The sequence below is a fragment of the Callospermophilus lateralis genome, chromosome 5 (genome assembly GCF_048772815.1).
Source record: "Callospermophilus lateralis isolate mCalLat2 chromosome 5, mCalLat2.hap1, whole genome shotgun sequence".
Classification (NCBI taxonomy): domain Eukaryota; kingdom Metazoa; phylum Chordata; class Mammalia; order Rodentia; family Sciuridae; genus Callospermophilus; species Callospermophilus lateralis.
In genome coordinates, this window is record NC_135309.1 from 106,511,139 (window position 1) to 106,535,496 (window position 24,358).

A 24,358-nucleotide genomic window follows, 5' to 3' on the forward strand; every position below is an offset into this window, starting at 1 on the left:
AATTTAAGAGTCTTTCTATCTGGCCTCCCATTTGATGCACAATGTGTCAGAGATGTCTGGTCTTAATGTCAACTGATGATTTTAGGTGGATGAGTAGTGGCTTCAGTACTCTGTAGGATGCCTGGAGTGACCCTGAAAAAAGAGACTTTATCTTGGCAGTCCCTTGCCAGTAACACCTTTCTCTTCTCTGCTCCAAGAATTCTACCCATCAAAGCCTAGTTCATATCATGACCTACCTTTTTGACTGCCCCAGACCAAAAAGCTTGCCTTCTCTGCACTTTTAATTCATTCACTGTCTGGATGATTTATTTAACAATTCAATTAGCGATCGATGTCCTAGCTTCTGTTTCAGTTGAAAGCAATTTGTCTTGTATTGCTATTTAATTTTTCACTTATCTCTGTCGAGTGGAAATAGCAGTGATATGAATTTTAGTTCTGAAGTTATTGCTAACTGTGTATGCTAGGCAAAGTATTTAACCTTTCTGAGCTTCAAAACTCTAGTTATAAAATTCCATAATTCTTTTTTTCACCTTACCACTTAAACTTAGTTTTTTATATTATTCTCATTTATTTTTTTGGGCAGATAAAGTCTTATTTTATTTCAATGACTGATCTGTGTAATCACTGAGGCTGCTATGTAGAGACATGGGAGGGGAGCTTTATTTCTTGGTCTCTTCCTCTTTGGACAGTCTTAACAACCTTCTCCGTCTTGGCCTGGAGGTGCTCCTCACAATGCTTGCAGGACTTACACCTGTGGGCCTCTGATCGTGGCTTGATCAGCTGGGAACTTCCTGTGGGCTTTGTCTGCCTTCAGTTCGTGAAGGTGTTCCCTGAGAATTCTCTTATTTCTGGACACATTCCTCTTTGCCTTCAGGTACAGGCTGTGATACATGTGGCTATCAATCTTAGATTCCTGCTATCTCCTGAGCAACCTGTGCAGAATCTGCATCCTCCTCCCCCAAGGTCACCTTCTCTGGTATTTGAGCATTGGCTTTTCTTTTGCTTAGCTATGCCCATATGCCTGTCCTTCCAAAGAAACAAGGTATTTCTCCGGCATGGAGCCTGGGAATGGGCAGTCACAGGCTTGCAAATGATCAGCCTAGCTTTGGTCAGCCTCTGGATCTGCTGATGGGAGTTGCCATTGGCAATTTCTTTGGGCTTATTGGGGTCCCAGCAGAACTTCAGTTTGCTGAAGTACAGGACACTGGAGGTGAGCCTCTTTTGAAGCCTGAGCATACTTGTGCCTGTGTCTGTGGCATTAAAAGGAAAGAATTCTATTTTATTTGTTGATAGAATCACTGTGGTAGGCAGTTGGTAGCATGGTTTCCAATGACCTCTGTCCCCTGGTACTCATACTCTTGTGTCTCCCCTACCCTTGACTGCAGGCTAAACCTAGTGAACAGAATATGCCAAAAGTGATGGAATGTCAGTGATTAGGTTAGAAGAGATTGTGACTTCTCTTTTGCTATTATTTTCTCCAGTCTCTTCTTACCTGCTCACTTCAATGGAGGAAGCAATTTGGAAAAGGATGACCCCTGGTCAAGAGTCAGCAAATAACTGAGGCCTCAGTCTAACAGCCCGTGATAACTGGGTTATCATGAAAGTGAATCTTGCCCCAGTTGACTCCTGAGATGCCTGAAGCCCCAGTCATTGACACCTTGTGATTGCAATCTTGTGAGAGACCCTGGGCTGGCACCTTAACTGTAGCCTCATGACAGATTCTAAAGCAGAGGACCCAGCTCAGCCACGCCTAAATTTGTGACTCACAGAAATAGTGAGATACTAAATGTGTGCTATTTCAAACCACAAAGTTTTGGGGTAATTTGTTATGCAACAAAGATAATTAATACTATCTATGAGATGGGTTGATGGAAACACAGATGTCTTTAATTAGTCAGATTCAATGAAATTAGTCTCCAGCAATGAATGTCTGCAAAATCTCAATGGCTTACATCCACAAGAGTCTATTCTTTACTTAAACCATCTGTCTATCAAAAGTTGGTTGAAAATGTCCACCATGTTTTCCCTCTAGAACCCAGGCTGACAGAGCTGCTTCTATCTGCTAATCATCCTGGCAGAAATTTTTTAAAAAGGCAGGACAAAGTATGCTTTGGCTTTTGGAGCTGGAAAGGACACCTCAAATGTCCACTTATATTTCATGGGCTAAAAAAAGCTAATCATATAGTCACATATAAGTTTAACAGGGTTTGCAAAAGTATAGTACTCCTCCAGAGAGGGTCTCAGAATATTTGGGAACACAATGCACCATATTTTGGGCCAGCGGGTCTAGTAGTCACTGACTGCCATGACATACAGAAAAGAGAAGAAATAGCTCTCATCCTCATAGGAGTGTAGCGGCCCCAGAGCCTAAGAGAACAGAACATGATCGAAGAGCTATCTTTCCTAGAGATGGGTAGAAAATTAAGGGGGAATGATACAATAAGAGAAATGGAAGGTTTTTTTTTTTTTTTTTTATACCATCCCCATAATCTCCACTGTCACTTTGCTAATCTCTTTCCCCGCAAAACAGTGCATTCAATATGACAAGGGCAGCTTCAAGACATGTCCCCTGGAACCCCTCTTCTGATTGGTTGAATTGCCTTCACTAAGGCCTTTAAGCTTAGTGAAGCTTGTCTGTATAGAAATTTAAGCACTTCCCTTCTCTACAATCCTGTTCATAAAGCTAACCTGGATTTTCAAACAACTATTTTGCAGCAATCAATTAACAGAAGAGGAAATTTTGTTAAATGACCTTGGACAAACCCGCCATTCTCATCTTTAGTCTTCTCAAAATCCCACTCTAATCCTGAGTAATAAACACAGTTCCTGTGGGATTTCTGCAAATGTTGGAGGAGCTTAAGGAATGGTCACTAGCCCATCTATCTCAAAGGCCTTACTAGGAGGCTTTAGAGAGGTAGCAAGATGGGAAGTTCAGAGACGTGAAAGCCAATACATCTAACTGGCAGAGCAGGAGAGGGCGGGACCTGACTTAGCTGGCTCACTAAGTCCCCATGATAGATCCACTGTTAAAATGAGAGCCATATGAAACTTCAGCTGACACACAGCAGAAAAATGTCAGGACTAGAGATTCCCTAAAAGATAAAGGAGAGACTAGTTGATGATCCTTCTTCCTATAAAATATACTCTTGCCTGCAGGCCCTACGTGATCTTTGGATCATGCCAGATGGTATTCTGTTTCTCTTGAGGCTATAGTTTATGTCAAAAGAAATAGACTTCATCTAGATTAGTTCTGAAGGCAGCATGAAAGAGACCAGAATTCTGGTTTTAAAGTGACCTCGGACGCCACCCAAGCTGAACTCCTGCCCAGCTCAGAAATCACTTCTCTACCATCAGAATGTCCTGGGGTTTGGTAATCAGAGAGAGATTTTTTAAGCTTTCTGAATTCTTTAGCTCTGATCCTCTTCTGGTTTTCTTTCCATACTGTACCATGAAGAATGTGAGGGAAAGGCAGCACAGTAGAAGTCTGTGACAAGGCTGTAGAGACATTACCTCTTCCGAGTGACACAGCAAGTTTTGTAATTGGGAATGTTTTTTCATCTTGCAACTGAAATGCATTAAAATATCAAAGGAACCATTAAGAGAGTCCATCATCTGTACTTCAGAAATTCCACTTCTGAAATTGATTATATGTTCAACAAGTTTACCCCTCTCTGGCACATTTCTTTTCCTGATTTGAGGATGATAATGGTGTTTCTAGGTAGTAAATAGGCAGTGCTCCTAAGCTGTTCAGTTAAGCTAATTGTTCACTTTATTGAATAGTCATTTAGGTGGCATTTATAGGTTACCTTTGATTTCACAGCAATAAACTTTCCTTGATATGTCTTGTATCAGGCACTATACTAAGTGCTGGGAGTACAAAAGGGACTAGATACATTTTTTGCCTTAAGGATTTCCTTGTCCAGCAAGTGAGTTAGATATGCAATCATATAATACATGAGGTGTGTTTATAAATATATGTATAAAGACCTTTGGAAACAAAAGCAAGGCAGACTTGGTGGCAGGACAGAACTGTGGATGAGGAAAGATTTAGGTTTCCTCGTGAGTTTGACAAACAAGATTTTTAGATGTTCAAAATATGGCAAGAACATTTAAGGCACAGGGAAGAAGCATAGAGCAAGGCAGATTATGTGACTGACAGTGCTATTCTGTAATATTTGTATTCCAGCAGGCACATGTTAACATTGCACTTCTTAGTCCTTTGACTTTGTTAGGTCCACATGACTAGTTCAGGCTCCTGAGTTGGTAGCAAAGGGAAGGATCACTATTGGGTCCAGTCTTGCTCATTCAAGACTGTCCAGCGCTCCTTTTTCCTTTGGGAACAAAGCCAGCTACTTTAGATGTGGCTGTTCTGTCAGTCTGGGTCTCTGTGTGGCTGCGAAGAACAGAACACCCCATCAACTCTTGATACACGTGTAATATGAGTGAGATAATAGACTTGTGTTTTTCCCAAGCCCCTGAGATTTGGGAGTTGTTTGTTACAGCAGCAGAACCTAGTCTATCCCTCCAATTCAATGAAAAAAATCAAGAAATAATTATAGCATACCTGTAAAATAAAATATAAGATGTGATGAGACTTGGGAGTTGGGAGTGAAGAAGAATGAGCTTGGAAACATATTCAGGGCCATATTATAAGAAACTTTGAAAAAACAAAACAAAACAAAAACAAACAAAACAAAAAACAAAAACAAAAAAAAAACCAAAAAAAAAAACAAAACAAACAAACAAAAAAGAAACTTTGACATCACACTTAGAAGTTGACTTGAACCTACAGGCAATAAATAGTCATTGAAGCTTCAAAATTGCTCTCTATTAAGCCGTATGGTTAATTTTGGGGGTATCCCATTGGCTGCTTTACTGCTAATACTCTATTTCTACAAGCTTGGGACCTCTGGATCAAGGTAGGTTAGAGGAGAAGTTGGGGATAACCATGGCATAGGAAGGGTGTGTTAAATGTGCCCCTCCATCTGCACTGCTACAGCAAGTATGCTATGCTGGGATCCAGGGAAGGTTTTCCTTGCCCTGAGGTAAGTTTCTCTTGCCTAGTGATGCTTCTTTATTCTGACAGGGGACACTTTTCTCAGGCTAGACTTTGTAGGTAAAAAAAAAAAAAAGCTTGCTTTCAGTGTTAGTATTTGAAAAATGGAATTCTTTGGCTTCATCTATGTTTCTACCTCCTGTTTTCAGTGAATTGAAGTTTTGAAACTATCTGTTGCCACTCTCAACTTTTTATATTTTACTGATCTTGTTTCCCATGACACTTCCTCATCCCTACAACCTAGCTATCCAGAGCACTCCTGAAACAGTATTAGCAGGAAAGCAGTCAATTAGGACACCTCAAGAAATTAGCCATATGGCTTTACAGAAAACAATTTTGAAGCTTCAGTGACTTTTAAAAATTCAAGCGTTTGGGGCTGGGGATGTGGCTCAAGCAGTAGCGCGCTCGCCTGGCATGCGTGCGGCCCGGGTTTGATCCTCAGCACCACATACAAACAAAGATGTTGTGTCCACCGAAAACTAAAAAAATAAATAAATATTAAAATTCTCTCTCTCTCTCTCTCTCTAAAAAAAAATTCAAGCGTTTAACTGAAAGCTTAAAACACTTAATGAAAAGGTTTACTTAATTTCCCTTGCTTTGCTTCTTCAAAAGACTGCCTGCAAAGCACATGTTCTTCACTACTACATCTCTAACATCCCATCAATTAGCCCCAATTCCAAGTCTCCTTTACTTGCAGATCACTATTTTCCAGATAATAATGAAGATGTTTAGCTAGAACACAGCAAAGAGCAGTTCCTTTGGGAAACTATGAATTCAAAGTTGGTAAACAGAAGATGAATGTCAAAGGGAATTAATCTCTCTTCCAGAAGCAAGGAGGGTGGAAAGCAGATCACGTAGAAATGAAAAGAGTGCCACCTAAGAGCTTACAGATGTGTACCAACGAGAACAGAGTGATGTTTAACTTGGAGGAAAGTGCAGCTAACACAAGTAAAGAGACAGTCTTAAATACAAATATTTAAGAGTTCAATGAAATTGAATTTTACTGTTGGACAAGACGTGGTTGGGAGTGAACATTTGAACACTCTGACAATCTAAAAGGTCAGTGCTATTTTGGGCTGTTTAGGAAAAAAATTATTCAAAATTGAAGAAGAGAGGGAGAGAGAAATACTGAAGCTTGGGAAAGACATAATTTTGGTGTCTTATTGCCATGTCCTTCTAATGCTCTTGGTGAAATATAGACTAACCTCTTTTCAGGGAGTTTTGACCAAAGCCAAGGTAGTCTCTGCACTCTTGCCAAGTTACAGATCAATTAATGGGTTATTTTTATAGTGAAAGTTTTAAAGTTCCAAGAGATAGACATGAGTAAGAAGAGGTTTTCTCAACCTTTTAAATTTTCTTCTCAGAGAGCAGAATGTTATAAGTAGATCTTACTGGCGCCAATTTCTTGGCTCTCAGATGATGAGATTTCTCTACTTGAGCTATTTCAAAGAGCAGAACTGGAGGCCTACTCTATCTTAGGAGGAGTGATTAAGAGAGGTTTGCCCACAGTAAATCTCTATAGACATATGTTGGTTTTTGCTTCTCTTGTGAGGTGACCTGCTTTCCTTTCCTATATCTGGGATGAGAAGCAAGTGATTAAATTCAATTTTGACTTATTTTAGCATGGGGCATCAAAAGTGCGATTTTCCCTCTAATGGAATCATGACAAAATAGCAAGAATATAGAAATTCTCCTGACAGGACATGATGTAGACTGTGATGCATCTCATACTTTTGACTAAAGTTATAACTTACATAAATTGTCTTTGGGAAGAAAATGGCCAAAGCAGCTTTACTGTACCACGCTTCCTCAAGACTGTTTATAAATTTATTCTGTTCAAGAGGGAAAAAAATTGTCATATGTAAAGGCTCAATCCTTGCTTCACAGGATTGTCCTGGAGTCCTTTACCCAATCCCTCAATTAAACATAGTCTTCTTACGTGAAGATAATTACACCAACAGAATATCAGCAGGATTTGAACTTTATTTTTAAAATATCTTTATTATTTATTTATTTATTTTTATGTGGTACTGAAGATCGAACCCAGGGCCTCACCCATGCAAGGCAAGTGCTCTACCACTGAACCCCAACCCTAGCCCAAGGATTTGAACTTTCGAGTTGCTTTTCCAATAAAAGTGGTACAAGAGAAAAATCACTACTTGTGTGTGTCTGGGAAGAAACTTGAGAGAAGTATTGTATTGAAGATATCCACTTCCTTTGTGGAAGGATAGGCTAAAATTTTATTTAAAGTTATTTTTTTTTCTGTAGCATTGATTACTTTTAAGATCACTGGAGATAGTTTTGCAGTGAGTGCAAATATTTCTTCCTGTGTGAGGTTTAAATGGTAAAATGTGCTGCCACTGAAGTTTTATTGTGTAAAATCAAAAGGTAAATGTGAAAGGCAGTGATGGGGGGGCTAGATACATTTCAGGATGGATTTAGCTGAAAGAAAATATATTGATGCTGTTAATATGTGTTCTGTTTAACAGAAGAGAGATTATTTCTTGATTTGCTTCCTACTGTTCATTTGGGTAACAAATACTTGATAATTGAAGCACATGTATTAATTCTGTCAATGACCCACATACTCAGTTAAACAATACATTTGTGGAAGATTAAATTGATAATACTTCAGAATAAATACTCATGAACATTTAAAGTAAGATTTAAGTTACAATAAGCAGTGAGCCATTTAGAGATGCAGGAAGAGAGTTCCAGGTTAGAAAGGTGCAGAGGCATCACAGTAGGAATGAGATTGACCTAGTAGAGAACCCAAATGAAGGCCAGTGAGATTGGAATGAAGGCTGCAGCAGAGTGGTATTGCATATGACAGGGAGATGAATTTAGATTCAACACTTAGTATGAAGAGAAATCATTAGTGCATAGTAAGGGGGAAAACACTCTGGATGATGGTGAAATATGGATGGAGCAAGGTAAGTGAAGATGGAGCGGGGACTACACAGTAGATGTTAAGTGGGCTGGGCAGATGAGTAGGGCTGGAGTGACGGGGCTGGAGAGAGTGAATGAGTTCAGGAGTTTTTGAGGGAAAGAGGGTGTGGTAAAAGAAGAAGCCAGGTGGGCAAACAGGTGGGATAGGTGTCTAGGTCTAAGAGGGAAAACCTCACTTCTCCTACATGAAGTTTCATTTTCATTCTGGCTATAAAGATCCTAAACTTAAAAAAAAAAAAAAAAAACCACTGTCTTCATAAGTCACCAAGGACTTGGTTCACCATTGGTTTCTGATCTCTTGAGATATTTCTATAATCAGGAAGGTGTTTTTTTCACCCCTTCACTTTCTTTCTGGACAGGCTTCATGGGAACCAGGGGTGGAGAGTAAGAGAGGTTCTCTGATGGAGAAATTTGTTCTTGGGAAAAGCTGAGATATTGCACAATACATGGGCAGTCTTCAAGTTCAAAGGGAGGCTTAGAGTTGTGCTTAAGGGCCAGGAGTTTTACACACTTATCTTCCATTTCATCCTCCTGATAACTTTGTGAGGTCTATCTTTTAAATCTGTTTTATGAAAGAAAAGAAAAATCTCAGAGAGGTTCTTTATTCTGTTCCAAGTCATGGAATTTATAAGTCGTAGAGGAGGGGACTGGAACCAGAGCCTTATTGTCTGAACTACTCACACTGTTGGTGAATTGGAGTTAGTCTGTTTCTCTCTCTTGTTTTCATTATTACTGCACAGATTCCATCAAAGAACACATCGTGGGGGAGGGCACCATTTCTCTTTCTTTTATGCACGGTTTGCCTCTTCTGCCACACAGAGTGCCCAGTCAGTTGCCCAGCCAACATGCCTGTGTGGAGCAACACCTGCTTCTTGCTGCCACACTAAGGGTCAGGTGAGAGGCAAGGCAGGGCTGACAAGGTGGATTGTTCAGCTTCCACCAGTGCTAGGTGACCAGGTGACCAGAAGGGACTCTTCTTCCTGTGCATTGCCCCGAAGGCTTTTTCTATTACCCAGGTCCCTCCCGCTCTCCATCTTTTACCCCTTTCCCCTTAGCGGCAGCTCAGTCCCCTTGGGGAGCGTTCCTTGCCACTGAGCAGACAGCGTTTGAGGGCACGGGGTCTTGTTCTCTGCTCTAGCCCATCTGAGCGCAGAGCCTCGTTCCCGGGAGCCTGGAGCCCGGCGGGCATTGACGTCAAGCGGTGGCGGAGCGCTGCCGACAGACGGTTGACCCGGGTCCTCCTCCACACCCCCTTCCTTCCTCGCCCCCTCCCTTTCCCCTGCACCCGGGCTCTGGCTCGCTATAAAAGGCGGGAGCGCGGGGTGCCCCAGCAGCGGAGAGTTTCAGCACCATGGAGAGCCCCCGCCTGCGGCTGCTGTCCCTCCTGGGCGCCGCCCTGCTACTGATGCTACCTCTGCTGGGCGCCCGTGCCCAGGAGGACGCTGAGCTCCAGCCCCGAGCCCTGGACATCTACTCCGCCGTGGAGGATGCCTCCCACGAGAAGGAGCTGGTCAGTATTCCCCTCGCCCCGGACCCCCTTGGGCTGCCGCGAGGTCCCTTCTTTTGCACGCATCCCTCCTCTTCGGACCTCTCAGTCCCATTCCCAGAGTCAGAGCACCGAGATCTGGGCGCAAAGCCCGGGCGCCCTCTGCCATCCGAACATCGTCTCGAGCTCACAGGCTGTAGGCAATCTGTCGAGCGAACCCCTCGTTGTCTCTTAGAGCAACGCGAGCCCCGGCGGCTCCGGGACCTGAGGTCAGTACCTAAGACAGCGCCCACTCAGCTCCCGCCCCAGAAGATCCTTTTGTCCCCAGAGTCCCAACCCACAGAGTATTCGTGGGTCCCGGGCTCCTTGTAACCGGGGCTGAAAGTGAGCACCTGGGCTGGGCTCACAGCCAAGGCGACAACTTTGGGCTCTGGGGCGGTGTGTTGCAGATTGAAGCGCTGCAGGAAGTCTTGAAGAAGCTGAAGAGTAAACGTATTCCCATCTATGAGAAGAAGTACGGGCAAGTCCCTATGGTAAGGCTCTGGGGTCACCCCTCCCCATGTTTTTCCAAGAGAAAACACAGCGCCTTGAATCTTAATCACAACCTCACAGGAGGATGTGGCCGAATAACACAGGTAATGGGTGTGCATTATTCTGTGAGGTCCCCTTTGGTTTCCCCACCAGCCCTTGTCCCTTGGTCTTTAAGGGCAAAGGTAGGCTATTACAGAAAGGGAACAGTGTTGGCAGGAACAGTCCAATAATCTGTGTGGGAAGGAGTATTAACTGAAGATGAACTCTTCACCTAGAGAAGAATTCCCTGAGTTGGAAGAGCCCTTGAATCTACCCAGTTCCTGCTACCCTAATTTCTTCTTGTCTTCCAGAGCACAAGCAGTTTTTCTTTTAAAATTTAAGTTCTGGGGTCAAACACTCAAGCTGGTCATCTCCCATGGATAGCTCAGGGTAACCCCACCCTCCTACTGTCTTCCTTTTTGGGATAAGGAAATGGGGGGGGGAAGGAATAAAGGTTGTGAGAAATTACAGGTTTATTGTTTATTTCTCAGAAAAGAAAATGGTCTGATTGTTTCTTCCTCTGAATAAACAAGAAAAAGGGCCAGGAAATGGGATCCCTTTAAAAGGTGGAAGAAAGTAGGAGGGGACCAATCATTTAAACTTCTTTAAAAGAAATTTCCTTCCTCTCATTGAAATTCTAAGAACAAGTTTCCCTGTGTTTCAGGCCTGACTATACTTAAACCTCTGGTGATGGAGATGGGGGTTCAGTCAGTCCTCTCTAGAGGCAGAAATTGCGTTGACTGGGAGACTTGCTGGTTGGGTCCCACATGCACTTGCCTGTTGGGACCCCAATGACCACATTTGTGTTGTTTGCAGTGTGACGCTGGAGAGCAGTGTGCAGTTCGAAAAGGAGCCAGGATCGGGAAGCTGTGTGACTGCCCCCGAGGAACCTCCTGCAATTCCTTCCTCTTGAAGTGCTTATGAAGGAGTGTCCATCCTTCACCATATGTCTCCTTTCCCCTACTGTCCCCAAGAGGATCATGCCTTCATCCATAAAGTTTGCATTCCCCTCTGAGGGTGAAGGGGCTCTTTTCCTGCTATTCCAAAATAAAAGAACACATTTGATGTTACTGTGTGAAGGATAATGCCTTGTATGGTGTTGACATGTGTGCAAAGTATTCTTCTCTCATTTTTTTTTTTTGTCTGACAAACTCTTGTGTACCTTTGTGTAAAGAAGAGGAACTTTGCTTTGAAAATTGTATTTTTGTAAGTGGCATGGCAGAATGAAAATTAGATCTAGTTAATCTTGGTAGAGAACCTCAAAACCTGGAAAATAAATCACTCTAAGCAACATGAATTTAAGCATGTACAAATTATACATAATAAAGTGTTTTTAATAATTGTGCACAGTGCATTTTTGTTTCTTCTATGTTAGTAATTTAAGTAGGAATGATGAGATCAATCATGCTGTTGTTTTCAAAGAGAAATATTTTAAAAATAGCAGTCTATTGGGAGAAAGGCACCTTAGCTCCAAGGAGTTTTGATCATTAATTAGGAGTTTGCCACACCAGCTTTAGTGTACTCCAGTGTTCTTTGATTGCTGTGGTTTGAGCTGTGTGTGTGTGTGCGTGTGTGTGTGTGAGAGAGAGAGAGAGAGAGAGAGAGACGTGTGTGTGAAAGGAGAGACTATAAGATGGAGATGGCTGAACTTGAGGTGATATTATTTTGTTTACTGAAATCTTTAGCTAGATTCCTTAATTTTAGCCTTAAGGTCTGCCAATATAAAATAACAACTCTGCTTTAAAGGAAACAAAAAATGGTTTATTCTACACCAAACATGAGTGTCCATGTCCTGGGAAAATCGATTCAAGTTGCCTTGAATGAGATGCTCTGAAGTGGAAGAGGTTATTTGAACTTTTTTAGCCATAAAACAAAGAAAGACATAAATCAATACATTCAACAAACAAATAAATCAGTGGGGGCATCAGGTAGCTTGGCTACAATAAAATGGTGAAATATTTTCTAGAAGTTTTAGATTTTATCTTACAGCCTTCTTAGCCTTAAGGTTCGTGGAGGTTAGAGGTCTTCTAAGCCTAACAATGCATTCTGGGAGGTTACCTAATAATCATGATAATATTAGGTCAGGCACAAAGGTTAACAGTAAAAGGCATTTTTCTAAAGGGCTTAAGATAGTCCAAGATAATTTTGACTTTGAAAATGGAACATTTCGTTTCTCCACAATCACATGATTCTATACAACTGAAGTCAAAAAACTGCAGGAGCTTTAAAATAGATGTGGCTTCTCTGGAGAACTTTAGCAGATCAGGCCAATAAAAGGTCAATTGTTTCATATTTTAGCCACATTAAGAGCAATTTGAAGAATCAGTACTCAAGTCAAGCCCTTAGTAAGAAGATATACATTGATTTTAAAGATAGACTCTTTGGGGGTTGTCTGTACAAAGAAAGGAAAATTGTTTTATCAGGTGCTTTAAGAGTATGAGACCTGTTTGTTTCCACTAGCAAATACACAATCTTGAAGAATTTCTCTATCCCAGGAAAAACAGTCATGTAACTTTCTCAAAATAATAATTTTGAAAGGAACAAACAAAAATTGGTGGGGGTGAATTCAATCCAAGAAATAAAAATACATTCAATGTTTAGTTATACTTTTAAGTGTTTCTGGATGCTCACCTGAGGTCACATTTCCAAAGGCTTAAACCAGATTAAGTAACATTTAAGAAGCAGCATCATGAGAGGAACAGATGCTGATGGCTTCCTAATCCAAACACAAGAGGCACCTGAATAACAGTAGATTCAAAAATAAAGCCCCTCACTGATTCATGGGGAGAGGGAGCGTGCTGATCGAAAACACTTCACACACCAGAACCAGTTGCAGTATTCTTATTATTACTATTAGCACACTTACTCTTTCTGATCTTGCAAGATAGATATTATTTCCATTTTTCTAAATAGGAAACAGAAGCCAGGGGAGATTATGCAATTTGCTTAAATCACCCAGTCCTAATCATGGTTTCAGTGTTAATCCTTTACTCTCTTTGTCTTTACTCTCCATGTCAACAGGCTGTTGATTCCCAGGAAAGAACTTCTTTCTTTAATAAAAAATTAGCTCAGTGGAGACTAATATGCATTTTTTTTTTTTCTGGGACAGAGGGAGGGGATCATGATAGATTTATTTGTGATTAAAATGTTGTTTCAGTTTTGAAAAACTGTACAGAATTATTTAATATTTTAACTGTGTGCTACTTTTCCAGAAATCATTTCAGTTAAAAATCATAAACGTATTGAACCTCTTATTTTTTTCCTATCTGTGTTGGTCCTAAATAGACAAGACCAGGAAATTGCTTTAGTCATCCATTAGTGCACAGGCAGGACCCTCGGGGATAACTGTTCCCTATCTCGACCTGGAATGTTTCCCCCAAATTAAGCTATTGGAAAAATTTATAATTCAAAGAAAATAATACAAACCCTGCTTTAACCCCTCTGGACTTGTCCCCCTCACCTCTACCTGTACTATATCATCCTTCCTTTCTTGTTTAATAACACTGAAGAGTGTGGAAAACTAGTTATGGGAGATTTATGATGGGGAATCTGTGGAATGGGTATAAAAAGGCTTTTCCCAAAAATTTTATCTGGGGGCTTAGATTTTATTTTTTTAATTTTTTAAAATTTTTTATTAGTTGCTTAAAACATTACAATGATCTTGACATATCATACATTTGATTCAAATGGGGTGCGTAATCTTATTTTTCCACGTGTACAGATTGCTGGATCACATTAGCTATACAGACATGTTTATACACAGGGCCATACCAGTGTCTATTGTATTCTGCTGCCTTTCCTATCCCCCCTCCCCTCCCCTCTCCTCCCATCACCTCTTTCTACCCAATCTACTCTGACACGTTTCAGATTTTAAGTGAATGGTTTGAATGATATTTTACACTAATGATGACGACATTTAATAGCTTTGCTTTTCATTTTATCGTTATTAGAGCTCTTCTTCAAATGGAATGCTTCGCTATGCTTAATGATGAAAGGTCCCTGTGCTAAGGGAAAAGATTGTTAAAGATTAAGAAAGTTTTAATGAGAAAAGTAGTCTCATTAAATAGTAGGGTAAGACTATTTGAGATTGGCTGAACGGTCAGGGCTCTGAGAGCTGACAAGCAGCTATATCTAAAGATCTGAGGAATATCATAAGGCTTGAGAATGATGTACCTAGAGCAGTGATTCTCATAGCAGCCTGGAGATGATGTATGACAGTTACTTGATGACTTCTCTCAATTACTCATGACCACGCCTCTCTCACAGTAATTACTGATATCATGCCTTTCACCCTAGGCCAGAGTCTGGAGGGCTGTGAGGGGCACATGATAGGCCCATGTATCTACATCCCCTTGCAATCTTGACAATGGTGCATCTGAATTTGAATATGGAAAATGTAGTTAGGGAAGGGGTTTAGGATTGGGGTATTTAAATAAGACCCTTGGGTGGTTCTGTTAAGCTTCTTCTCTCAGAGCCTCTGGAACACTGAGCTAGTGTGTGTGTGTGTGTGTGTGTGTGTGTGTGTGTGTGTGTGTATTTCATTCATTCATTCCACACTTTTCTGAGTGCTTTCCATGTACCAGATGTTGAGAACCTAATAGCAAATAAGATCCATGATCATGGTCCTCATGGAGTTCCGAACGCAGTGGGGAGAATAGACAATAAGAACAAACAAGTGAAAACAATGAGACTTGAGAAATTTTTTGAAGGACCCTGTAGAAACAAGTGTTGATGGAAGGTGAAGAAGCAGGAGCCAGCCATGATGAGGAGAGGATTGGAGGGAGCGGGAAGACAGGGAGAGGGCTGCAGACAGCTCAAAGGCCGGGGAGAGGCTGATGAGCTGAAGGAACTGAAAGATGACCTGGACTCAGAAAAGGAATACCACGTTGGGCGAGGTACACGTGGCTTGGTCTTCAGCCCCCGCTCAGGTGTACACTGTTGCCTTGACCAGAGGCCAGGTGGAATGAGCAGGTGTTCATAGGTCAGGAGCATCTCCAGGGGGAGCCACCGACAGTGAGCAGGGTGGCTGCCTTGGAGTCAACTTTCAGCCCTCTGTGTCTCACTGACGGGTGGGTAGGATTCTCTGTTACCTGATTAATGTGTTTGTGACTTATTTCCCTTCCAAAGCATGCTTGGGCTCCTCAGCGTTTCTTCTCTTGAGGAGTTATCAGCACAACCGTTAGGGCCTCAGCTTGAGGATAATCGATGTTGATATTTCTCACGGACCTTCCCTGATCTGAGAAATCAGCAGAAATCCAGAGGTTACCAATTTAGAAGAAAGGAGGTGATTGATGGAGTAGGGCTTTTGTCAGGGGTGAGAGGAGTTTCAGAGTTAGAAAGAGATTCATTTCGGGGAGTCAGGGAGGTACATGATATGTAGAGATATAAGTACTTTGTAGGTGGGTGGAAAGAAATGGGGGTAATCATTTTATGACTTCTGGTTTCCCAGAAAAATAGGATATAAAATTTGCTGAGAAGGAGACAGAGCAAATTATCCATTTACTCGTTATTATATACAATATAAATGTTGATCACAGCCAAGTTTCTACCACAGAATGACAGATTTACCATTTAAAGACATTGTTATAGTTTGGATGTGAGGTGTCTCCCAAAAGCTCACCTGTGAGACAATGCAAGAAGGTTCAGAGGAGAAATGATTGGGTTATGAGAGTCTTAACCCAATCAGTGATTAATCCCCTGATAGGGATGAACTGAGTAGTAACTGAAGTGCTAGGGTGTGGCAGGAGGAGTGGGAATTAAGGTGTGGCTTTGGAGTATATATTTGTATCTGGCAAGTGGAGATCTTTCTCTCTGCTCTCTGATCATCATGTGAGCTGCTTCCCTCTGCCACACTCTTCTGCCATGATGTTCAGCCTCACCTGGAGTCCTGAGGAATGAAGTTGGCCTTCTGTGGACTAAGACCTCTGAAACCATGAGCCCTCAAATAAACTTTTCCTCCTCTATAATTGTTCTGGTCAGGTCATTTAATCACAGCAGCAAAAAAGCTGACTAAAGCAGACATGAAGTACTAGACAGAAATTTGGAGGTATAGGTGATAAATTATCAAGGCTTAGAGACAAAGTAATTGAGTATTTTTGAAGGATGTATAATATTTCAAAATGTAAAGGTTGCGGAAAATTTCTTTAAGGTGTGGGAAACAGTGTGAATTAAAGCCACAGAGGAAAGAGGTTGCTGTTGGAAATAACTTGAGTGCTGGTTGAGCCCATAGGGTGTAAAATGTTTTTGGAGGGTTTCATGGATGAGGAAAGTGAGGGTGGACAGAGACATAGGGGACATTGTCCAGCAGAGGATTCCCAAAGCCCTCTGGTCTGTGTGGTGTTTCCCCTTGTCTGTAATAAAATGGCATGGGGTTAGGGTGGGAAGCAAAGCTAGATACATCCAATTTTAAACCTACATTTTTTTTTTTTGGAGAGAGAGAGAATTTTTAATATTTATTTTTTAGGTTTTGGTGAACACAACATCTTTATTTTATTTTTATGTGGTGCTGAGGATCAAACCCAGTGCCCCACGCATGCCAGGCGATCACGTTACCGCTTGAGCCACATGCCCAGCCCAAACAAACCTACATTTTAAAAGTCAAGTTTACTGAAATATAATTTATATTTAATAAAATCCATCCTTTTGAAGTGCGTACTCCCTACATTTTCAGTGTTAAATATCCTTTTGGATGAAATGCCAGTGAAATTAGGAGATATTTTCCTAATGTTTCTACTAACAACAAAAAAATTCTTGGCATCTCTGTTTTGTGATGCCAAAATCTGGAGGGAAAATTTGCTGATCCAGCCGGGTGTGGTGGCCCACGCCTATAATCCCATCAGCCCAGGAGGCTGAGACAGGAGGATTGGGAGTTCAAAGCCAGCCTCAGTAACAGTGAGGTGCTGAGCAACTCAGTGAGACCCTGTCTCTAAATAAAATACAAAATAGGGCTGGGGATGTGGCTCAGTAGCTGAGTGCCCCTGAGTTCAATCCCTGGTACTGCCCCCTCCAAATGTGTAAATCCAGACATTTAAAAATCAGGAGATTAGACTTCATGCAGACTTAGAAAACAAGGAGTCTGGATGACTGGAAGGATGATTTATGTTGAAGAAATGAGATTCAGGAGGGGACACTTAGAGTGAGGAGAGACCCGAAGTTTTGAATTTCTGAGGGACCCGCATATCTGGATTTCCATCTTGATGTTGTCTTGAGCATAGGGCAGGCCTGTCCTGGAAGCAGGAATCCTGGTTTCCAGTCACGGCTCTGCCACTCATTAGCTGGGTGACCTCCAGCAAGGCTCATGGTTTTGCAGGGCCTCAGCCTCAGACAGGCAGATATCTTAGGTTCTCTTTCTGGCTGAAATATTTCAAGTCTGTATTTGACTTTGTTTGATCATATCTAATATCCTATGTTTGAGCACCCGGGAAATCAAGCAAATAAGCCCTGGCCTAAATTGGTTTTGACTTTATTTGAACTGCAGGCTTGAAAACGAAAGAATGAACCTCAAATCACCTCAATTCGTAAGTTTGGGTTTTCAAATGCTAAATAATCTTGTGAATCGTTTTAGGCATTTGGAACTTGAAGAAAATTTTAAAAAACTTATAATATTCTATATGATTTCTTATATTTAAGATATATCTTATTTATATAAATATGATTATTTGTTATAAATTAGATATATATAAATTATATATATTATGCATGTAATACATTATATATATACATTTTATATATATGTGTGTATATATGTATATATAAAATCTATATACATATATAATTTATTACATATATAATGTATTACATATATATATATATATATATATATATATATATATATATATAAATTGCTTCTACATACAATGTAATTAATTTCCTTTTGTATTCCCGTCTCCTAATTGTTGTTGATTGTCATGTAGAGCTCACCTAGGTAGGTGAACTCACTTCTTAAGGACTGAAAAACTCTGTGAAGATAAAACTAGGGAGTGTTTCTAGCCTGGAAAATTTTATACTAGAAAATGCTTTTTATGGCCCTGAGGTCCTAAAGCCACACTTCTGATGGAATGAAGTCCTATGTCTCCACAGCAGTTTTGGGTGTTCAGGCCCTTCTTGGCATATTCTGTGGCCTTTCTCAATTTACAGTCTCTACACGAAGGTTCTGAAGAGTTGATGTTTGTGGGTTTAGGAGGAGTTTGCTGTGGTTCTTGCTGTGTAGTTTCCTACTTAGTTCATCAACTTTCTCATTTGGGGACTGATCACAGAATGTCAGGGACAGTCAGATGGTTGGTTGACTTTTTTGCCAACTGACCACTCAGGTCAGTCAGTGTGTGTCATGTTCAGCACCTGGTTCCAGCACCCTGGAACTGTCTTTCTCCTTCCTTGGGTGTACTGTCATTTATAAGCAGTAGCCCAGAGAGTTGTCTATAGAAGTTAAAACAAATTTAAACTTGTTTATATTCTTTCTGGAAGAGGCCCACTCCAACCATTTTGGAGCGGTTGAGACCTCTGTACTCCATGAGAGCCAGACTCTTAACTGCCACTGCCCATCACTGAACCCAGAATCCTGCAACCCCTCTGCTTCAGTATGTTCTTGACATTGAGTTTCTGGTCCACTGGAACATTTATCTTTCAAGGCTGTTTACATATTTTGAGTTTTCTATTTTTAATGTTTTCTTCTGTCCTTGTGATGAAATTACGTAGTACATCAGCAAGATTAGAAGTGCTTGCTGCTATTTACTCTCACACTCACTACAATTTAACTTCTAACATTCCATTAAAATTTTCTTTTTATCATGGTCTGAACCAAATTCATGCATATAAGTCAAGTGGATATATTTCTATTCTCCTATAATTTTGCTTATCGGAAACATTGAACATAGTTGATCGATCATTTCCTATTTCTTGAAATATGTTTTGTTACTATCTTAAGATTTTTCTTCACTGTGCCTGACTAATTCTTCTCCTTGACTCCTTATGGCAGCTCTGAGTGGATGTGCAGCAGGAATTGTGTGTGTGTGTGTGTGTGTGTGTTTGTGTGTGTGTGTTGCTGGGGATCAAACCCAGGCTTGGAGCATGCTATGTGAGTGATCTACTACTGAGCTTTGTCCCCAGCCCTGTAGAAAGAATCTTGAAACTTGTAACTTCTCTTTACTTTCTATTCCCTTTTAAAATAATTTGGTAGTTCATATCCAGATTTTTAATATATTTATTTTTCAGTTTTCGGTGGACACAACATCTTTGTTTGTATGTGGTGCTGAGGATCGAACCCGGGCCGCACGCATGCCAGGCAAGCACGCTACCGCTTGAGCCACATCCCCAGCCCCTTAATATAGTATTTAAAGTTTCCCTTTTGGATGAATGTTTGAACATTCATCTTCTCAACAACACAAACTTCTCAACAACACAACAACAATTTTATTGACTTTAAGTTTTAGTGATTTATTGTGCACCATTGATTCTTCTGAAACAATATCTCAATTCTTGAGTTCTTTATTCTAATTCATTAGCATCTTTCTTCAAGTGATTTTTTTTTGAGACTGCTACTTGGGTATTATGTTTCTGAGTCCTTGTGTGCTTTACTTTATATTTGTTTTGCTCTTTTAAACAACACATTTTTTAAGATGGATATCTAGAAACCTCTTTCCACATTGTTGGTCCACTGTTTTCTGGCATTGAGGTAAGGAAAATCTTTCACTGTAATTACCTTTTTTTGTGCAAGTATCTTGTCTCTCTATATAGTCTCTGAGTAGTTGCTTTTTTCCCCCTGTATTTGAACTTCAGAAACGTTGCTCAAAGTATCTTTATGTAGCTCTGGCTCTATAAATCTTGCCTATGTATTATTGAGTCATTCAATGGAAAGATTCAAGATTTAAGCAGAAGATATTTCCCTCATTTTTTATTATTATTTCTCTTCTGTATGTTTGGTTCTTTTTCTGAGATTCACCTTATCATAGATATTCCACAGAGATTCCATGAATCATATATGTGATTCATTTAATCATAGACACTCCATGTGAACTATGTTTTTTCCTTTTTTTTATCTCAAACTTTTTTCCTGTCCAGAGGGGAAATCTTGAAATTATTCTCTAACTTATAGACTTGGTTTTATTTGGCACCTAATCTCCCACTCACTGGAATAGTCCCCGTAATTGTTTCCTCAAACCCCCTTTTCTTGTAGTTCTAGAGTCAGAAAGCAAATACCTCTGAGAGGCACAGATAACTCATTCAGACTTCAGTTAGGGAGAGTTTTCCACAGCCTCTTTTTCAGGGACTGCAGAGAAGATGGGGTACCAGGATGCACAGGGAAACACTGGGACCAGCTTTACCTGCTTCACACTTTGCTAAGGTCTGTCTCTGGCTGGAGCTCTCAAAGGCTCAGCATAGGCCCCCAATGGGAGATAATGGTGCCAAGAGCTCTGAGATGGCAAGTGGGAATCACATCATGGTTAGAAGAGCGGTATTATTTGTTTTTTCTCTTTTTACTTTACACTTATTGAGCAAGGGAAAGGGGGAGAGAGCAGAGGAGGAGGAGGAGGAGGGGGAGAAGGAGGAGGAGGAAGAGAACGAGGAGAAGGAGGAGGAGGAGGAGGAGGAGGAGGAGGAGGAGGAGGAGGAGGGAGAAATGGAGATAGAGCATGAGCCTGGGTTGCATGTTGAGATAGGTTGCATGTAGAGAAGGAAATTGGGGGAAAATATAAACTCCTAATGAGCATTCATTCAGTTATTTGCTGTGTGCTGTACATTGATAAATTCTTTTCATGTTCTCCAATGAATTCTTTGGTAATTTCTTTGTAACTGTAAGTAGAAATTGATATAATTGTGTGTGTGTGTATGTGTGGTGCTGGGGATTGAACCCAGCGCCTTGTGCATGTGAGGCAAGCACTCTACCTCATACCCTTGATATGATTTTATTCCTTAGGCCAATATCCAGGATGGTAAGATGGCTCTATCCATTCATTCATCCCTTTTTTTTTCACTATTCAACAAAGATTTCAGAGTGCTAACTTGTGTCTGGTACTGAGGTAGGCTCCAGGGGTACAGCAGAGAGGAAATCAGTTAAGCTTCCACCCTCAAGGTGCTTGTGATCTTGCACAACAAGAAGGCTCTGCTTAGGTGTAATACATGAAGATAAACCCAGGGAGGGCGAAAGAGTCCTGCTGTGCCATTGATCTCTCTTCCCTGGGAATTTGTCCAGTTCATTGCTTCTTTTACCTGTTCCTGTGACAAGACACTATTCACTTCCATTTTCCCAGCTTGCCTGCGATTCCTTTGAGTATATCAGCCTTTGATATTTGTTTCCAAACCTTTGAAAATTAATTTGGGATATACTTTCCAGCTACTTCAGCATTGATCTCCCGATGCAGTTCTCAAATTTATCCTCTGGTTTCTAAACTCTGGGGTTACTTTAAGAGACCAGTCCTGCCCTCAATGTACCTACAAGTCCTTGAAATCATCCTGATTCCCACATGACCATTCTATGGGAAAATCTGATGGGATCTACTCTTTGAAAGAGGGATCCGCTGCCAGGTTTAATCTATCAGCACTTCTGCATGAAAACCAAATTCATTTGGATGAGAATGGGTGAACTTGTGTATGCAGACTCCAGAAGGCAGAGCTACACACACACACACACACACACACACACACACACACACACCTGATTCTGCTGCTCTGTCCGCCATCCCCATTTCCCCAGAGCACTTCCACTGTCACCAAGGACAACCCCACACAGTACAGTCTGCTCTCTGGATGATTGAAACCATTAATATTTTACCCAACTCCAGCTGCTGCCTTTCATTAACTATCACTATGTTAATGATGTCCCTGAGGAAAAGGAAAAAATATAAGTCCCCCACCCATGCCAGCTCTGTGGAGACAGATCATATTTCATAATTAATCAGGTGTGGGTGTTTTGCCTTGAATTCCTTTGAATTCTTCCTTTGCAGAGTTCAAGGAGGTGATAATGGGACTGAATGAAGCTGGAAAAGTGCTTAAACTATTAGTGTCAGTGGGCTACTGCTGCGGCTGCCATTTAGTTTGGCTATTCTTTCAGCTAGGGGAGGGGGTCACCCTTACTGGAATGCATTCTCAGTAGAGGCAGAGACTTCCTTAAAATGTGGCACTGAGGTCTAGTCAGTCCCCTAAAACAAGACTGATGCTTTGCTCAAATCACTGCACTTCTTACCTAAGGGGGCAGATTTTTCTCCATTTGATCTGATCTTGTTGACTCAGGACTGGGTTGATACTCATGAACAGTACCTGAGCACCGTAAGTACTCAATAAAAGTGAGTCATCCCCCCACATAAAGGAATGTTCTGCAGCATTTTCTGGGCTGTGTTTGTGAACGGCTTGTATGGGATTCGTTTTGTCTCTTGCAGACATTGTGGGTTGGAACAGAGGGTTTTACTAACACATCTGAGCAACTCTTTGACTGTTCCCACTCTCTTCCGAAGAAGAAGCAGAGAGGTGTAGGGTAGATGCCCAAATGGGAGGGTCCACATAGAGATAGGCAGGAGCTTGACGCTAAGTGCACAGAAAGTGTTACCGGGCCTTGGTTCTGCTCTGTAGTTATTATTGGTCCTAAATTTGTTCAGGAAGTCTGACAGTTTTAGTAGGTAGTGAGAGAGAAGTATGCATTCAATGAATATTTGAGTAAAAATCATTGTCCTAGATGCTGAAAATTTCTTCCCTGTTTAGTTCAGTCGTAACTTTATGACTGTTTTCACAAAAATTAAATAAAAGAGAAAATGAGAAGAAAATCATTACTTCTGTTCACTGGTCAGGTCTTGGGGGAGATTTTTCCTTCCTAAATTTCCTGTATGAGGGGGAATCTTGGGTGTTCCCTGTATGTTTTCCCCCCAACCCCACCTATTTGGTGCTGAGGATTGATCCCCCCCTTTTTTAAAAATATTTTTTAGTTATAGATGGACACAGTATCTTTCTTTATTTTTTTGTGTACCTCACACATGCGAGGCAAGTGCTCTACCACTGAGCTACAGCCCCAGCCTCCTTGGTCCCCTTTTTTTAAAGGCATGCACACATCTTTTTTTTAATATATATTTTTAGTTGTTGATGAACTTTTATTTAATTAATTTATTTATATGTAGTGCTGAAAATCGAACCCAGTGCCTCACACATGCTAGGCAGGTGCCCTACCACTCAGCCACAACCTACCCTCCCTCCTTTTTATTGTAGTAAAATGTATGTAATATTTATCATTTATAAGTGTATAATTCAGTGATATCAAATATATCACAGTGTTGTGCTTCATCACCATTATCTCCACTCAAAACTTTTATCAGCTCAACAAAACCTCTGTACACTTTAAAAAATGACTCCCTGCCTGTCTTCCCCATCCTCTAACCGCTATTGTACTTTGTCTTTATAGATTTGCTTATTCCATATACTTCATGCAAGAAGAATTATACAATATCTGTCTATACATACACATTCCTATGGGTGTGTGTGTGTGTGTGTGTGTGTGTGTGTGTGTGTGTGTGGTGTATGTATCATAATTGGTTATTCACCCATTTGTGTATAGACACTTGTTTCCATCTGTTGGCTATTGTGAATAATACTGCTAAGAATCCATGTCCTTCTTTATATTCTTGCTACAGTAGCCTTGTTGGTAGCTTTCTTCCCAAAATGCATTGAGATAGGCTGGGACCCTTTGTCTTTTAGGAGGCTCCCCCCTCTTCTCATCTTGAGGAAGATCTCAGAGTAGGTCACTCTAGACGGATACTGAGAACCTTAGACTCTTTTCTTTGTTGATGTTTTCCCACAGATTTATTTTTCCTTTTCTCCTTTCATCAGGAGAGATATTGAGGACTGTAGGAATAGAAACAGGGAAACAAGAAAGCTAGTCAAATAGTTTTTGACTCAGGAGACCAGCCAAAGTAAGACCTTCTGGAATCTGACTCGGTCTACTCATCCAGGTTTCCTCGGAGAAGTTTGGAACCAAAGCTCTAGTAATAGTGCTTGGACTTTATCTTACCATTCCTTTCTCTCACAGGGACCTGGTTCCCTATAGGCCTCAGTAGGCAAGTTCTAAAGAACCTAATCTATTTCTTTCTTAGACATACACAAGTATCCCTCTATGGACTGAGCTGGGAATATCCTCAGGAAAAAAAGTGCTACACAAGGATTACACTGGGAGAGACTTCTCATGGTGACATTTCAAGCCATACCTGGAGCTGGATGGTTGTTGGGCAAAGCCCAACATAGAGCTGGTCACATCTGGGTTTTGAGAGAAGATGATAAGGTTTCTAGGTGTGGGTTATTAATGATTTTGTGTAGTTGCATTT

The 24,358-nt window shown here is 41.0% G+C and overlaps 1 protein-coding gene and 1 pseudogene across 1 annotated transcript; one reads left to right on the forward strand and one right to left on the reverse strand.

Moving 5' to 3' along the window:
• Positions 1-659: 659 nt before the first annotated feature.
• On the reverse strand, positions 660-1,236 carry LOC143641677 (large ribosomal subunit protein eL19 pseudogene; annotated as a pseudogene).
• An 8,120-nt stretch (positions 1,237-9,356) lies between these two features.
• Positions 9,357-10,985, forward strand: Cartpt (CART prepropeptide). Its single transcript, XM_077109392.1, has 3 exons — positions 9,357-9,515; positions 9,941-10,024; positions 10,878-10,985. The coding sequence occupies exons 1-3, from the start codon at positions 9,357-9,359 to the stop codon at positions 10,983-10,985; spliced, it is 351 nt and encodes a 116-aa protein (XP_076965507.1).
• Positions 10,986-24,358: the final 13,373 nt, after the last annotated feature.

What these genes read in the sequence shown, in the direction of transcription:
- Cartpt (XM_077109392.1), top strand. Translation starts at nt 9,357, where the DNA reads ATGGAGAGCCCCCGCCTGCGGCTGCTGTCCCTCCTGGGCGCCGCCCTG. An exon ending in CCTCCCACGAGAAGGAGCTG is followed by an intron (nt 9,516 to 9,940) that starts GTCAGTATTCCC and finishes GGTGTGTTGCAG; the next exon opens with ATTGAAGCGCTGCAGGAAGT. An exon ending in AGTACGGGCAAGTCCCTATG is followed by an intron (nt 10,025 to 10,877) that starts GTAAGGCTCTGG and finishes TGTTGTTTGCAG; the next exon opens with TGTGACGCTGGAGAGCAGTG.